Source organism: Parasteatoda tepidariorum, chromosome 8 (genome assembly GCF_982258835.1).
Source record: "Parasteatoda tepidariorum strain Cologne lab strain chromosome 8, Ptep-v5.0, whole genome shotgun sequence".
Classification (NCBI taxonomy): domain Eukaryota; kingdom Metazoa; phylum Arthropoda; class Arachnida; order Araneae; family Theridiidae; genus Parasteatoda; species Parasteatoda tepidariorum.
In genome coordinates this window covers 81,222,001-81,238,375 of record NC_141762.1, presented here as the reverse complement: position 1 = coordinate 81,238,375, position 16,375 = coordinate 81,222,001, and the positions used below count along the sequence as shown (strand labels likewise).

Sequence of the window (16,375 nt, the reverse complement as noted above, 5' to 3'; positions counted from 1 at the left end):
ACATTCCAGTGACTTTCAAGTCATGCCTTGGCTCCCCAATTCACCTGACCTTAATCCAATACAGCATTTGTGGTCCTACTTGGAAAATCAAATTCGTGCTGCCACGCTACCCCCTCGTAATGTGAAGGAATTGCAGGATCAGTTGGTGAGCGCTTGGTACCAGATACCTCAGATATATATATATATATATATATATATATATATATATATATATATATATATATATATATATATATTGTGATATCATACTGTCCAAATAAATAATTAGACCAACAAAAGAACGTCTTTTCTTTCCAGCCGCTACGTGCGAACTCTCGACCTTTATTTACAACATCTACATTTGCTGACAGCGCCATCGCAACATGGAGGCATGACACCCCCCCGACAAGATTGCGCTACACCTGGTATAGCGAAATCTGATCCACACTATAGGATAATATATATATATATACAAAAATATATTTAACACTTAATTATAAATAAAACAGATGAATAGAACACTTGTTACAATTACTTACACATAAAATATGCAAAACGCAGATGAAAATAGTAGAAATATGACAGATGTATAGTTGCTTGGTTATAACGCATCATATATACAATTACTATGTACAAATCAAATTTATATAAAACTGGTATATATTTCTATATAACTACAGATGAAAAGAAACCTTGATACAATAGATTCGATATTACCATGAAAATTAAATTTCAATTGAATTATGTATATTTACAGATGAAAAGAAGCCTAGTTATAAAACAGATTATTATATATGTTAGTTTGTTTTCTAATAAACACACCAACATTCAATCACTTACTAGTCTTGATAGACCATCAGCATTTTTTAATTGAGCACCTGGGCAGTGTGTGATGTGAATATTGTACCTTTGGAGAGCTAAAGCCCACCGTTGCAACTTAGCAGATTGTGGTGCTGACTTCTGTAAAAATATTAGAGGATTATGATCAGTTATAATATCAATATTCGCACCAAACACGTAATTTTCAAACTTTTTGATCGACCATACTACAGCATACGCTTCACGTTCAATAGTAGCCCAGTTTTGCTGCACTTTGTTCAGTTTTTGGCTAGCAAAACTGATTGGGCAAAGTTGACCGTTATCATCTCTTTGGGATAAACAAGCACCAACACCATAGGAACTTGCATCACACTGTATAACATAAGGTTTTTTTGGATCTGGAGTATAAAGGGAAGGAGCTTCACTCAACTTTTTCTTTAGTTTTTGGAATGATAATTCCTCTATGTCAGTCCAAGGAATAAGCTCTGGAACTTTCTTTTTGGTTAAATCCGTCAATGGTTTTGCTATCTCAGCATAGTTTTTTATATAATTTCTGTAATAATTGAAGAGACCTAACGCACTTTTTAAAGCTGACTTGGTTTTAGGTGTTTCGATAATTTCAATAGCAAGAAGCTTTTCAGGATCTGGTTCATGTCTACCATCTCCTATAATATGACCTAGATACTTGATTTGTGTTTTTGCGAAAACGCATTTCTTGACATTAACGGTGAATTTCAGATCAGTTAATTTGGTCAGTACCATATCTAACTGTTTAAGATGCGTATCCCAGTCACAAGAAAATATAGCTATATCATCGAGATATGCTTTGCAGAATTCACGATATTCGCTTAAAGCACTGTTCATCACTTTCTGAAAAGAAGCTGCTGCGTTGCGGAGGCCAAATGGCATTACCTTCCATCTATATTGGGCTTGATGAGTTTTAAATGAAGTAAGATCACGGCTTTCCTCTTCTAAAGGAATTTCCCAGTACCCTTTTAAGACATCTAGGCAAGATATAATTTTAGCATGCCCAATTTGGTTAATGAGGTCCGCTGAATTTTCCATTGGGTAATCAAAGGGTTTTGTTACGGCATTTAACTGTCTGAAATCGATGCATAATCGCATACTGCCATCCTTCTTTGCCACGCAGACAACTGGGTAAGCAATGTCTGCTTCGCTGTGTTCGATAAGACCTAGATTCTCTAATTCCGAAATTTGTTTGTCGACTTCAGTCTTTAAAGATTCGGGAATTTTGTAAATGTAGGGTTTCTTCCTCTCAGCACCTGGTATTAATCGAATTTTATGTTCACCTACATTAGCTACTTGTACTTTACCAGAGAATAATGATGCATGCTTGTGCAAAAGTTCAAGCAACTCGGTTTGTTTACTTTCTTCTAAATGACTAACATCTACCTCAATGTCATCTTTTCTTAACGAAGGTGTTATAATCGGTGTAGGATGAATTTCACCAAATTCAACATCGTCTTCAAATATAACACCCACAGTTTGTGCTCTAGCATGAAAATGTCTTATTTTGTTAGCATGAATATGTCGCACATTGCCATCTGGTAATTTAACCTTATATGAATTAGGATTAACTCGTTCTATTATTTCGCCTGGTCCCGTCCATCTTGCGTATAGTTTATTCGAAGAATCCGGAATGAGTAAATAAACTAATTCACCTTTCTTAAACTCTTTCATTCTTGTACTTCGATTAAAATAATGAGCATAAGAATTTTGTTTTTTAGTTGTAGTCAAAGAAGCGAGATCTGCGGCCTTTTCCAAATTTATTTTTAATTCCTGTAAATAATCTACTGCCGAATTGCTAAGATTTAGGGGTAGTGGAATCTCACCCGACCAAGAAGATTTTAAAACTGACAAGGGACCTCTAGCTTCGCGTCCATACATAAGTTTAAAAGGAGATATGCCCGTCGTACAATTTGGTACTTCGCGGTACGCAAAAAGTAAATATGGAATATGTTTATCCCAATCGGTAGGATCTGAACGGATAACATGGTGCAACATCTGTTTAAATACCCTATTCCATTTTTCTACTAAACCATTGGAGGCTGGGTAAGACGGAGTGGAAAATCGAGGACTTGCTCCTAACCTATTTTCAAATTCTTTCGTCAATTGCGACGTAAAATTAGTACCCTGGTCACTGCAAATTACTTCTGGAATTCCGGTACGCATGAATATCTCTAAAAGGGCGTCGCATGTTGTCTTAGCAGACAAATTTTTTAGTGGGACGACTTCAGGCCATCTAGAATTTTGATCAATTAAACATAAACAATATTTGTGTTTTCTACCTGAGGGTGGAACAATTTCTCCAATTAAATCTATATTTACCGTGTGAAAAGGATATGGAGCTCTAACAACAGGGGTTATAGGAATTTTATCAGATTTTCGCTCCGGGCTCTTTAATTGACAATTTTTGCAGGTTTTACAATAATTTTCAACATCTTTTGAAACATTAGGCCAATAAAAGGATAATTTTATGCGTTCTTTAGTTTTCCGTATTCCTAAATGATTCTCATTATGAGCTAATTGAAGAACTTTATCCCTATAAATTTTAGGTAATACTAACTGATATATTGTATCGCCACTAATTTTATCTTTATGAAATAATAAATCATCCCGCAAAAAGAAATTATTCTTTTTCAAACTAGCATCTTGAAAAGAATTCTTTAAAGTTAAACAATCTTTCTGCATTTCTCGAAATTTGTTAGCCTCCGAATATTCATCACTAGAACTGCATAATTTATTAGTATCCGACATTAAATAAACAACGCACCCTGTTTCACTTTCTTTCGATTGAGAAAATGAATTCTCTGACCTTGGTGAACTTATATTCATTTCTTCCCCCACGTCTACTGACGGGTCGAATTCTAAAACTAAAGTGTTTTCGATTTCAGCTGAATCATCATTTTGACAAATCAAAGAATTATAAGCGTCCGGTGTAATTAAACAAGGGATGTTTAATTTATCTGTTAAAGCAAACAAAATATTTGAACTATAAAATAGACAATCGTCAGGGTTTTTATAATAAACTGGCAATACTGCTAATTTCGCCTCGACTTGTTCTTTAAATGCGGATTGTAAAATTATTTTTCCCTTAGCTTCTATTTCTAAAGACGGAAGTAGGGTCGTATTCAAAATAGAGATCTCAGCCCCGCTATCGATGATTGCGTCTATTTGTCTACTTGCAATAGAAATAGAGACTTTTTGTAAAGGGTACAAATTAATTTCATTTAAAGTTTTAGAACTCTGCAAATGTTTCGAATTTACATTTGTAACCACTGCAGTGTTATCACTGGATTTATTTATAGACGTTTGTGTGTTACTTCGTGTTTTGTTTTGAATATCATTACTGGCTTTATTTGATTGCTCATAGTATTTATTTCTTCTATTTGGGCAACTCTTAGCCATATGTGAGTTACTAGAACAGATATAACATTCGCGTGTGTAGGGAAAATATTTGTTTTCTCTAGTAAATGGGGAGTTTCTGAAAGGAGGCGGAACATACTTATGGTTTCCATTCGAATTGTGATTGTTGTTATAAGCCCTTAATTCGGTTCTCTTTTCAGTTATAATTTTTCCTCGAGATGTAAAATATAAGTCACATTCTTTTGCTAACTCAAGTGGCTTAAACCATTTTTCGCCCTGCCTAACGTTAATATGTGAGGCTGTATCTCGATCTAGTGTTCGAAACAGTTTGTCTGACACTATCAATTGCTTTAAAGTTTCAAAATCCTTTACTCCTCTCAAATTTAAATAGTAATCGAAACTCGTAGTTAAGCGCGAAGCAAATTGTATATGTGTTTCGTTTTCTCTTGATGCCCTTCTAAAATTCTCTAATACTGCCTGCGCTGTGGGTTCAAATTCTCTCAAAACAATTGATTTAATCACCTCATAATTGTTTAGATCTTTCTCTGTTATATAAGTTAAAATATTAGACGCCTTTTCCTCTAACAAGTTTAGTAAAATCTCTGCTTTATATTTCTCGGATATATTTTTTGTGTTAAAGGCTCTTTCTAAGGAAGTAAAAAAAAAGCCCCACCCTTCCGACTTACTCGGCACTCGAATTGTTAATGTTCTCACACTTTTTATTAAATTTTCTAAATTATCGCAATCCGTTTCACTGGTCACTGTAGTCTTAGACGTGTCAACTAGGTTACCTCTAATATTCGCAATTTCTAACTGCTTTTCTAATTGAGCTAATTTTAACTTTTCTAACTCTATTTCCTGTTCTGATTCCCGTTTTGCTTTTTCTAACCTTTCCCTTTTTTCTTCCAAAACATTCTCAATTAGATCACGTAAAAACTCAATATCATTTTTAAATTCATCGCTAGATTCAATTAAGCGCTTTAAATCCACTATTTTAGCATTTTCGGGAATTATTAAACCCAATTCTTCTGCAATCGTAATTAACTCATCCTTTTTAAGGTTCAACTTAAGTGCCATTTTTATATTTAGTTATTAAAAGAACTACACTTTAATATCAGTAACTCAATCAACTAATCACTACGCTTTCATCGAAAGCAATTCTCTTCACTAAACACTAATTAACAAAGTAAACTAACTCCTCTAAAGCAATACACATAGTAAACTAAAAGCATCACAAATTACAATTAATCGAAGATTCCACTTACCCCTACAACTTAAATCATACTCAATTATTATTATTCAAAAGGGGAACGCCATTGCACTTCCGCTGTATCGGGATCGTTGTCCAACGAAACCAAAACTATCGCTCAAGACACAGAATTAAATATTGTAATCCATAACTTTACATAAATCATCTCTAGGTCTACTGGTCATGTTTTGGCTCTGGTTCTCGAAAGAGAGCGTGCTGTGATATCATACTGTCCAAATAAATAATTAGACCAACAAAAGAACGTCTTTTCTTTCCAGCCGCTACGTGCGAACTCTCGACCTTTATTTACAACATCTACATTTGCTGACAGCGCCATCGCAACATGGAGGCATGACATATATATATATATATATATATATATATATATATATTACGAATACTGCACATGAACTTTATTCTTTTATTCTTTACGTTTTTGTCTAAACGACGCATTTTTATTTTTAGCCATTTTCATGCGTTTAAATTGTATTTTAACTAAATTTAATTAATGATTAGTAGTTTAATTCAGAAAAGTTATTATTTAATCTTTTTGAAAGTTAAATATAATAAAATACTCTCACGTCTTCACAAATAACTTTCCAAGATTTGCTAAGAATGAAATTTATTCACATGCAATTTTTCCGTATGGGAAAGAGCAAAGGTTTTGAATCATTTTTCCTACTTAAGTTCTGTTCACTCCTTTTTTTGTTCTCTGAGAAACGTGGCATCTGGTACCACCGTCTTTGCCTCATCTCTTATTATCCTAGACTCTAGTGGAATAAATAAAATTGAGAAAGAATAGATGAGTGGAATAAAATGATTCTTAGGTGAGGAAGAAACACGTGTCCAAGCAAAAGATAACCTAAGTGGTTTGAATGTTAATAATTTAGCTTTTATGTGCATATTTTTAGTGATTTTATTCAAACAGCATTAGGTAATTTATTGCTTTTTTTTCAATTTTTTAGCTTTCCTTTATTAGAGGCTTATGGTTTGAAGCTTAGCATAGTATATATATTTTTTTTCTTATTTGTTTTACTATTTGTTCTTGTTTGTTTCAGTCATTAAAAGTAGAAAATTTATTCCGTGATAAGGAGAATTTATGTAGGTTAAAGTAAACCTTTCTTTGTAGAAAAAAATAATCAACACATAAAAATGAATGTCTGTCCTTTAAAACCACTCACCGACAGCGATGAAATTTGGCATACTGATACCTCGAAGCATGGGAAATATTATTGCTGATATTGGAATATTTTAATATGAACCGTTCTAGTGAGATGAGCGAAAAACGAACTGGCATTATCTGATTGTTTAAGCATTAGTCATTGTCTTAAACTAAGCTCAATATGAATCTAATTTTTTAAATGTTTTAATTATTACATCAGTGATATTTTCTCTCTTATAAATCTATTTGATCGGGAAAAAGAATTTATTTTCTGTGCTTTATTTAATTGCGTTTTATTCGCTATGCTAGATATAATGAATAAACGGAGCTAACGTGTGAATACTACTTTTCCGAATTAGTATTTCTAAATTTGTCTGAAACAGATAGTTTATTTTGCTATTATTTAAAATATGTTTCTGTAAAAGTAAAGAATTTAAAGTCAACGATAGTTAAACTGAAACAAAAATATTTATTGAAAGGAAAAATTAGTGGAAAAGAGATAACAATTCATTTAGGAGGTACATAAAAAATCTATTTATTATTATTGAGGCCAAAGAAGCTTAGTTAATTTAGATAATAGATACATTAATAAGTGAAACAAATGAATTACTAAAAAGCAAAATTAAAGGAGAAAAGGAATTGTCTTATATCGTCATACCATTATGGACGTTAATGATGATTTAAATAACTACTATAAACAATGTTGGTAATAAGTATCAACCAAAGGATAATCATGATTGGTGATATGCAAGAATTAACATAAAAAAATTCCCTGTGTACTAAAGAGCAAAGTAAATGAAACAAAGATACTTTGGTGAATCGTTTTGGAGAACCGTAAAGAATCGCTCTACGCAAATAATGCTTACATACTTTCGATAATCTGTACAAGTATTATGTTAATTTGTACAATTATAATAAGAATTCTCTAACGGAATTTCCGAAGTTTCTGAAAATATTTTTCCTGTGATAGGAAAGATAGGGATTTAATTTTTTGAAGTTCATTTTAATGCATTAGAATAAAAAAAAATCCTTTTCCACCACCACTAATAAATAATTTAACAGTATATTTAATGTCAGATAGAGAAAAGGTCATGCTCTCACGGAGAAAAAATTTCGGGTAAAATTAACGTAGTGTATGGTAATAACAACATTTCTGGTAGAAAAAAGCAATCAGAATTCCTGTTAATAAAAAAAATAAATAAAAGGAATTTCATCTATTTTTCGTTTATAAGTAAAGGTCTACCGAAAATTCTAATTTTGAAAATTATATTTCATATTACCCTATATAAAAATATAAAACTGAAAAATAAATTGAATCAAATATAAGGCTTATATGCCGTACTTAAAGGTCTTATGATAAAATTACAAAACTTTACCACAGTTAACAAATTTTATCAAAATTTATCGTATATTATAAAAGTTTATTTTACCAAAATCATTAACAAAGTGTTTCGGTAAAAATTACCAATCTTTTTAGCTTTCCCAAAGTCGGAAATCAGTTTAATTTTAACATATTCTAATGAGATTTTGATCCTATTTTCTAATCTAGGGCAAGAGTGCTTATCTAAGTAAGAATTCTATTATTTTAAAAATTTCGACTTAACTTTGTCACTGATAAATGTATATCGCAGAAAACTCAAAACATGCTAATATTGATATAAATTGCTATATTGTTATATTTAATAGTAATTAAAAGAATGCTAATAATGTGCAGTTCTAATACCGATAATGTGAAAATAAGAGTTTGATTAAGTGTCTTCATTAGGGATATGTACTGCAGAAAATTACTTGATAATGGTAATTTTAACTATCATGAGTTGGTCACGAAAAATAACATGCCAAGTGATGCTACAAACAGTTAACTCATCAGCAAAAAAGCATTAATTAAATATTTTAAAGTCACCGGGAAGAGCCACAAATAATGAAAAATAAATAAATAAACATTGTTTTATTTATTACTTATATCAACTTTACGAGTTCTGTCGCTCCAATTTGCTGTTGACCTTGACCTTGTTTGTTATGCCTTACCGTTTTATGTAGGGTTGATAATTTTCACTCTTTGATAATTTAATTTTTTTATTAACTTTTAATTTCCGTTTTAAGTCGGAATCTTTATAAATCAAAAAGTACTAAATTTATGTGTACTAAAATTAATATATATATATATATATATATATATATATATATATATATATATATATATATATATATATATATATATATATATATATATATATATATATATAAAATATATATATATATATATATATATATATATATATATATATATATATATATATATATATATAATATATATATATATATATATATATATATATAATATATATATATATATATAATATATATATATATATATATATATATATATATATATAATATATATATATATATATATATATATATATATATATATATATATATATATATATATATATATATGTCCTTTTTTCGCACTACGCAGGCATACAATTATCATTACTTCGTGCAGCAATTTTTTTTCATTTATTTCCTCTGAATGCATTCAGGATTATTTAAAATCTTAAATATATTTTTCAAATATTTGAGTCTTAAACATGTAATATAATATATAATTAAATTGGGTAACTGTTTTTACATGTTCTATTGCAAAATCTCTTGTAATCATTATACTATAAAGGAATCTGCAGCTAAAGTCAAGATAATAGCTGAAAATTTGAAGGGCGTTCGGACTTTCTTAAGTAGACATGCGAGGAGAAGGCTTGCGATTTGCTTATATTTATTCAGAAAGAGAAGTTGCAAAATTGTTATAACACGCAATATGTACTTATATAATACGTAATGTCTAATGACTACTTTTTAAATTACTCTTTAATTTAAAAAGTAAATTAGTTTTGAAACTAACTTTATTACAGCTAAAGTTGTTAACGTGCAATGGTAGTTAATGCATCTCAGTTCGTCCAATTATAGTATAATGTTTCTCCTAGCGGAAATTTTAAGTAGTTTATAAATGCTTGTAAAACATTGTGTTAGTCTGTTTTAAAATAAAAAACATGTTGCTTATAGGAATTTATAAAAACAGGCCATTAATATTTAAATATTAGTGCTTATGTTGCACACGTACAGAAAGAATAATGTTTTTATTACAAGTTATGGAATAGTCTAATTTGACTATGATGACTATCTAGAAAGTTACATGCACTTAGAAAAAAAAAATTTTATTCCTGGAATTTTTAAAAAAAGTCCTTGAATAAGGATTTTTTTTTGTTGAAAATGCAAAATTTTTATGAAACACAATGTAAATATTTATTAATTTTATAAGCCAGATATTTTATATTTATTACTTTTAAAAAAAATTAAACTTTACTTGGATACAAATGATTTTTTAATCAATCTAAGCATTTCCTGATTCGATTAAATATTTATAAAGATTTGGTGCAAAGAGACTAAAAATAACATAAAATGGGATCAGTCATTTTCCTTTGCTAAGAGGTAAATTTGCGCGGATAATTACTATACAGTACCAGGGGTATGTCCAGACATTTTGTGAAAGGTCCGTTTTTGTAAAATTGTGATGAAATTACTCGTAATTTGTGAATATAAAATAAACGTTAAGTCACATTCTTTCAACCAGAGTCCGGCTTTTGTGAATTTGTGCAAATAAGGTCCTGTTATTGCAAAAAACTTTTTCAATGAGTTTTTAAATTGTAAAGACATACAAGATTATGCTCAACACTGTAAAGTTTTGATAAAAAAAATTTAATTTAAAAAAATAAACAGCAATTTCTGCTACTAAATTACATGTGCAACTTACAAATATTCGGTACTTAGCCTATACTGCTCAGCACAGAATATTCATTTCGGACGATTAAAGGAAGAAGCGTCTGCCGAAGACAAAACTTAGTTCGTTTACATTTGTCTTTCTCCCTCTTCCTGGGAGAGGTTTGTTCGATTAACAAAACAATAATGAAGATAAACAAATTTGAGAAGGGTCCGATTAAAAGATAAATTATTTTGTGAAGGATCCGTTTCTAAGTTAAAATATTTTGTGAAGGGTCCGTTTTTATGAAAAAACATTTTGTGAAGGGTCCGTTAACGGACCCAAAATTTCTTCTAAACAGACCCCTGAGTACGATATAAGTAACATACTGTATAGAAATGAAAAGAAAAATCTACGTTTGGTAAATAAGGCTAAATTATAAGGTATTGAAATCATTCATTTTGTAATTTTTCCTTCCCTACGGTAACAAATTACCGGTAAATCTGGTATTCATAAATATGATTCATATTACCAAACATTGAGGAAAAATACATACACGAAATATAAATTATAACGAAAACTAGTGACGTTTTCCACGTTAACAAGATTTTAGCATAACCATATTTTTGAAACCATATTTGATCATTTATTTTACCAAAACAACTACCAAAGCGTTTCGTTAAAAATTGCCGACACCTTTGGTTTTCCCTTAAGTCCAGAAACACAGTAAAATTTACCATGATCTGTCAGTTTTGACCATATTTTTTTTATCTGAGTAGAAAATACGGTTTAAAAAGTTCCTTTGAACCACATTTGCCAATTTGTGGCAGTATAATGTGAACCCTATAATGTGAATCAAAAATCTGAATTCGTCTTAAAAAACATCTGTTTCTCGAAAAAGATGATTTTTTCCTGTGAGTCCGTATAATCAGGTTCAAACAGAGGTTCACCAAACTGCGTGATTACTTTTTCAGACAACATTGAGAATCAATGGGAAAAAAAGGTTAATGTACCTTTTATGAAAAAAAGTGATTTTATTGCCATTTGATGCATTTTGAGAATACGATGAATAGATTTTGGCAAATCAATAAAATTTAAAATCAGTATCCCTACTACCCCGAGAGTTATTACTCAGTGAAGATGGGACGTGCTTCGAAATAAAACAATTCCTGATTATGCGCTTCTTCTCTGAATCAGCTTTAAGTTATCTGACCAAGTGCAGAAACATGATTTTGGTCAACAGTTTTGAAACTGAGTTTATTAAAAAATTAGAATCCCTGTAACTTTCTAAAAATACTTTACTTTTGTTTGTATTCAAAAAATTTTTAACAAGTTATTACAGTTTTTGTGTAAGGTGATAACAGTGGATAAACTAATGATTTTAATTCCTTAAATGCGTTTATCTCAAAATCAGATTTTTTACCTCTTCTTAAATACGATATCTCATGTTGTTCTTAAGTAACTGTCGGTAACTTTTTATGAGAGGTTAATGATTATGGCACACATGTTTTGAACTACAGACTAAGAGAAAAAAGTAGAATTTCATTTTTCATGCATGTTTTTTCGAAAAACAAGTGCGAATTTTTTAAAAAATTACCTTTTTAACTACATTGATCCCTAACTCATATTGATCTCTAACTACATTGATCTCTAACTCGTAATATATGCACTTGCTTTTAAGAGAATAGTTCAAAAATTGAAGAAATTGAATTGAAGAAAAAATTGTTGAAGATTTTATTTTGAAGGCTAATAGGTAATCTTCAAAATAAAATCTTCTATTTTTTTTTTTTTTTTAGTCTTTGGCGATAGATATTTTTTTTACAGTGTTTAGTATAAATAAAAAAGGGACTTTATTTTTACCTAAAAATGGCCATATTATATAATAATAATAATAATAATAATTTTATTTACTTGTTTTATAAGTTTTTACCTAGAATAAAACAAATAAACTATTTTTGTTTCAAATTTTATATTAATATTTAAAAATAAAAGTTATCGAAACTAGACAGATACCTTAATAGACATAAACCTTTGCCCGCCTTGATCTTTCTATTTTATTTTCTTAAAAGTTTTTTTTAGAAAATATATAATTAATATAATTTTAATTCAGCGCATTTTATCACTGTATCATTTCATCAGATTTTATTCGCAACAAAATAAAATGATAGCTGGATTTGAAAAATTATCAAATGTTCTAGAAAACACATTTTCTGCAGCTTAATAAGCGGGAATATGTAAGAATTAACTTCACTTGTTAACAATATTTAACGATATCCTTATGACAGCTTGCATCGGAAACAATTTTTCAATACTCAGTCTAGGTGTTTTTAAAAACTTCCATCTGAATATTAATATTTATATCTGGCAACATCCAATATGTTTTTTATTTATTCTTTTTTTTACATCAATTCAAGCATGAGTTTCTGAAATGAAAATTACGAAAATTTGATTAAATTTCTGTAACAATGGATAAATAATTGTTCTTTAAAAGGAATTAAAAACGCAACTGGTGCTGGAAAAATCGCATCTAATTTTACGGCAGAATTGATAGCCATTTCTACGGCTATCGAAACGTACATCAATCTTGAACCTTCGGAGCAGCTTAGTGGTATCACCATCTTCAGCGACTGCAGGTCTGCCTTACTGGCCCTCAGCAAAGGTACCTCAAGCCTTGTCCTGAATATCATAGAACAACTTGGACAACTTCAGCGTCTCCGGAAAAATTGCTTCTTGCAGTGGATTCCCGCCCATGTGAACCTAAAGTTCAATGAAATAGCTGATTCCTTGGCTAAAAATGCCAGAGATCTAAATCAAAATTCAATCCCAACCACGTTGGCAGATGCAAATGCTTTTGCAAAGTCAAGACTATTCACTCCCTTAAAAATCAAAGCCCACGATCAAATAACTAATCTTGGCATCGATAGGAAGACAGCCACTACTCTCATCAGACTAAGACAAAACATCATAAAAACATGAAAATTTCTACAGATAAGACTAGAAAATATCAAAACTGTGGCAACTGTCTTAATGTGGAACTGACACCATATCATGTTTTTAACTGCCCTGCAGTCGCTGCAGGCCTTCACCTCTTAAACTACCCCGCAAAAGAGGATTTGTATTCTTTTAATGCCATAGAAATAACAAAAACTATTCAAGCACACCATGAAATATGATTCAATAGAGAATACGACACCAACCAACCAAGGAATTAAAAAGAAATAAATTGCGATTACTTTCGAAAAAATAGGTTAGTCGAAAGAAAATACTCTCCTTAAAATTATAGTTAAAAATGCATATCAGCATTTTCAATTTCAACTCAGTTGTTGCATTTCAGTGGACAGTAGATCGAATAACATTATTTTTACTACAACTGTAGCACTTAATTATTTTCGAAATTATAATCGATTTTTTTTTTTATTCTATCAAACTCCTTGTACATTTTTTACACCTTCACCTTTGCAATATCAAGTCTATAAGTCTCGTGCATTTTGAACAGCAAAGCACAAGGTAAAGTAAAACAAAAGTAAGTGAGAAAAAATTTAGCAAAATCTCACTTAAAATTGCAATAATTTTTGTACAAATTGGAATTTCGAAAAGAAATAAATTCTATATTACGTTCATAAAATATGGTTATTTCAGCATGCAAAATTTTAACTCCGTAGTAGCATTCCTGAATACTATGGAGTGACCCATAAAATATTTTTTTAACAAAATAATAATTCTCGAACTAATTCTCGAATGTTCATTTCAAGTAATTAAGTAATTTCAAGCTTCTATGTCTTTAGTTTTTGTGCAGTAAAACAAATTGCAACGTTAAGATAAACGCCAAAAACAGCTGCGGGGTGGGGAGTCGGTGGAGGTAACGATTTTTTAAGCACCCAGCTTAAAAGAGATTAATAAGCTAAGTGCTAAGGAGTTGCAACTATTATAAATCTAGCATATAACGGGATGAATCCTCAAAGTTTATGGATCAAACTCAAATGTGATTTTTCCAGCTCTACATTTACACATCGAAATAATGTAAAGCTGAAAATGATCTTGATTTTTTTCCTCTTCTGATTATAGGCTTTGAAATTAAAATAAATAAATAAATGTTTAAAACCTAGTAATAATGAAAATTAAATTTATTTATTTATTACGGACATTAAATGTCATGTCAACATGTTTTTTTACGTCATGGAATTTTCTGCCCGAGAAAAAATGTACCCTATTTCAGTTGTCCCCACGCTAAATATCAGATACGACGAATTGTCTCAATAAATGGTTCCTAAGACGAATATTGCACAATTAATTATCTTAGAACGAATCCGTTGAGAGGAGTTGAAGTAACACAATTATAAGTATTATCAATTATCCACCATATATTTATATAAATTTTGCATGAAAAGTATTAATTAAATAGTACGAGCTTGCAATTTTTCTTCCGCTTGTTGTGTGCAATGTGTGAGTGATTACGTTATGAACCCTTCCAATCTTGAAGTATTCCCTAAGCTGTTTAGAGATTTCTAAGATAGATACTACCAGGCAAGAGAGAAAATTCCAGTTTTGACTGTTCAAAAAGATTGCAATACGATTCTCTTACGTTGCAACAAGATTCTTTGCATAATATTCTTTCACGTTGTTTTGTTTAACTTAATCGGTTTGCATTGTGTTTACTTGCTACATACACGTCTAAGACAAGTAATCACCTGTTACTGGTAGAAATAGGGAAAACATGGCACAAGCTTTTCCTTAGTAAAATTACATTTCATCAAACTCTAATTTTTATTTCAAATGATGTTTCCTTAGTGCATTGAAAAGCTTTATAATGATCATAATTTTGCATAGAATTTTTTATTATATTCTCTCTTAGCACTCTGCAAAACCTGTGGTGCACTATCCCTCTTAATATGGTGTTCAACAACCCAATAAACTGTGTGAAGGAACACTTTATTTCTGGTTAACACCAAATAGAGCTTTCATATACAATTTAAATCAACACTAAGAATGAAATAAGCTCACACCAAACTCTTGCACATTTACACTATTTATGGATTATTTTTACATGCACAGACATCAATGTTTTCTTGAAAAATACTGCCGATATTCAAAAAGATATCGCCAGTAGTTTATTTGCGATCCAGAATGAGCTAGCATGACGTTTGTCGTTTTCTACACTGCAATACATCAATAGAAATATAAGTTCGCTGTTAAAATATGTATGCATAGTCTTAGGTGAGAAATAAGAACAATATTTTAATTTTTAAAGCTTAGTTAACTGTATTAAATGATTTTATAATGTATAATTTTTATACACTTTAAAATCGTAAAGGTAAAAAAAAATGTTTTTACCGTATTGGATGGACCAACTGTTGCTGGTTGTTCGAACAGAATTTTAGAAAGAAAATTCTAATAGTGCATATATGAGCTATAATCACCTGTTTTGAACAATAATTTACTTAAATGTTACAATCTCTCTAATATAAATATATTGTCTTTAAATTTATTATTTTTTATAGTAATATTAATACATATAAATTTAATTTTTTACAGCTTCCTCCCCAGAAGCAAGTACTCAAGACACAGGTTGCTTGTGTTCGCTACCGAACAATACAAGTGCATCTAAGTCAAAAAGATCCCCTATTTTAGTAGGACATTCTCATCTCTTATCAAAAGTAGAACAGCCTACTTTTGATCCTGCAGTGCCAAGAAATATTACAACACAACTAGGTCAAACTGTCTATCTCCACTGTAAAGTTCACAACTTAGGAGATAAAATGGTAAGTCATGCTTGTTATTAATGTAGCATAAAAAAACTTCAAAGGAAAAAAAACTAAATGTAAACTATAGAAATTTTAAACATCAGAATTCAAAAGTAAAATATAATGTGAGTTCTTACAGTGTTTTACCATCAAAATGTGTGTAAAGGAATTTTTTCTTACAAAAACAATACAAATAAATAAACCTTATGCCATTTCTGCTCCATTTTACAAAAAAAAATTTAAACGTTTCTGCTCTAACAATTTAAAAGTATGTGCATTTC

General features: G+C 30.2%; 1 protein-coding gene across 1 annotated transcript in view; it reads left to right on the top strand.

Moving 5' to 3' along the window:
* The window catches only part of LOC107444985 (zwei Ig domain protein zig-8), a 210,158-nt gene that overhangs the window by 105,079 nt on the left and 88,704 nt on the right, over positions 1 to 16,375 (top strand). The window contains exon 2 of the mRNA XM_016059279.4: positions 15,886 to 16,112. Coding sequence (XP_015914765.1) covers positions 15,886 to 16,112 — 227 coding nt within the window. The remainder of the gene's footprint in view (positions 1 to 15,885; positions 16,113 to 16,375) is intronic.